Source organism: Passer montanus, unplaced genomic scaffold (assembly GCF_014805655.1).
Source record: "Passer montanus isolate IOZ18808 unplaced genomic scaffold, ASM1480565v1 scaffold540, whole genome shotgun sequence".
Lineage (NCBI taxonomy): Eukaryota > Metazoa > Chordata > Aves > Passeriformes > Passeridae > Passer > Passer montanus.
Window position 1 is genome coordinate 1 of NW_024370375.1, and position 1,353 is coordinate 1,353.

At 58.2% G+C, this 1,353-nt stretch overlaps 1 protein-coding gene across 1 annotated transcript in view; it reads right to left on the reverse strand.

Moving 5' to 3' along the window:
* Positions 1 to 5: 5 nt before the first annotated feature.
* Positions 6 to 1,353, reverse strand: part of GET3 (guided entry of tail-anchored proteins factor 3, ATPase) — a 5,918-nt gene continuing 4,570 nt past the window's right edge. Inside the window, exons 5-6 of the mRNA XM_039725206.1 lie at positions 1,145 to 1,353; positions 6 to 161 (exon numbers count right to left, since the gene is read on the reverse strand). Coding sequence (XP_039581140.1) covers positions 30 to 161; positions 1,145 to 1,353 — 341 coding nt within the window. The 3' untranslated portion in view covers positions 6 to 29. The remainder of the gene's footprint in view (positions 162 to 1,144) is intronic.

Consider the following 1,353-nt stretch of genomic DNA (forward strand, 5'->3'; position numbering starts at 1 on the left):
CCGGGGGGGTTTTTGGGGTCCCGGGGGGGTTATTTGGGGCTGGGGGGCTGGTAGGGGTCCAGCAGGAGGGAGCTGAAGGTGTTGACTTTGTCCCCCCCCCGCACCTCGTGGGGCAGCAGCGGCAGCTTCACGATGTGGAAATCCTCGTAGAGATCCTCCATCTGCGGGGGGGCGCGGTGAGACCCCCCCCCGGTGAGACCCCCACCCAAAAAATAAATAAAATCCCCCCCCGGGGTGGAATGCCCATCCCCCGCCCCGCGGGGCTGGCTCCTCCCCAGGGTGGGCGGGGCCAATCCGGATAATAACCAAAAATATTCAAAATAATCCAATAAAAAACAATAAAAACCCTCAAAAAAAACCCCCAAACCCCCAATAAAAACTCAGTAAAACCCAATGAAATAAAAACCCAATAAAAGACCCAGTAAAAACCCCAAAAAACCCACATCCCCAGGAGCCCTCACCTGGTGCAGGTATTTGCCCCAAACCCCTTTTTAACCCTTCAGGTGCCCTCTCCTGGTCCAAATATTTATCCTAAACCCCTTTTGAAGCCCCAAAATCCCCCCAGGTGCCCTCACCTGGTCCAGGTACCTGCCCCAAACCCCTTTTTAACCCCTGAAATCCCCCCAGCTCCCCCCCAGGAGCGCTCACCTGCTCCAGGAACTTGCCCCAAACCCCTCTTTAACCCCTGAAATCCCCCCAGCTCCCCCCTAGGTGCCCTCACCTGGTGCAGTTACTTGCCCCAAACCCCTTTTTAACCCCTGAAATCCCTCCCCACACCCCCAGGTGTTCACTCAAACCCCTTTTTAACCCCCCAAATCCCACCCTTCATGCCCAGGAGCCCTCACCTGGTGCAGGTACTTGCCCCAAACCCCTTTTTAACCCCCCAAATCCCACCCCACACCCCCAGGAGCCCTCACCTGGTGCAGGTACTTGCCCCAAACCCCTTTTTAACCCCTGAAATCCCACCCCACACCCCCAGGTGTTCACTCAAACCCCTTTTTAACCCCCCAAATCCCCCCAGCTCCCCCTCAGGTGCCTTCACCTGACCCAGGTACTTGCCCCAAACCCTTTTTAACCCCTCAGGTGCCTTCACCTGACCCAGGTACTTGCCCCAAACCCTTTTTAACCCCCCAGGTGCCCTCACCTGGTCCAGGTACTTGGCCTGGATCTTGTGGCGCGCCTCGCACATGCGGCAGGGCCGGCCGGGGTCGGGGAACACGAGCTGGTTGACCACGATGTTGTGCGTGTCGATGCGGCACTTGGCCAGCTCCTGGATCAGCCGCTCCGTCTCGTACAGCGACAGGAACTCGGCGATGCACACGCAGATGAACGTCGTCTGCTCCTGGGGGGACA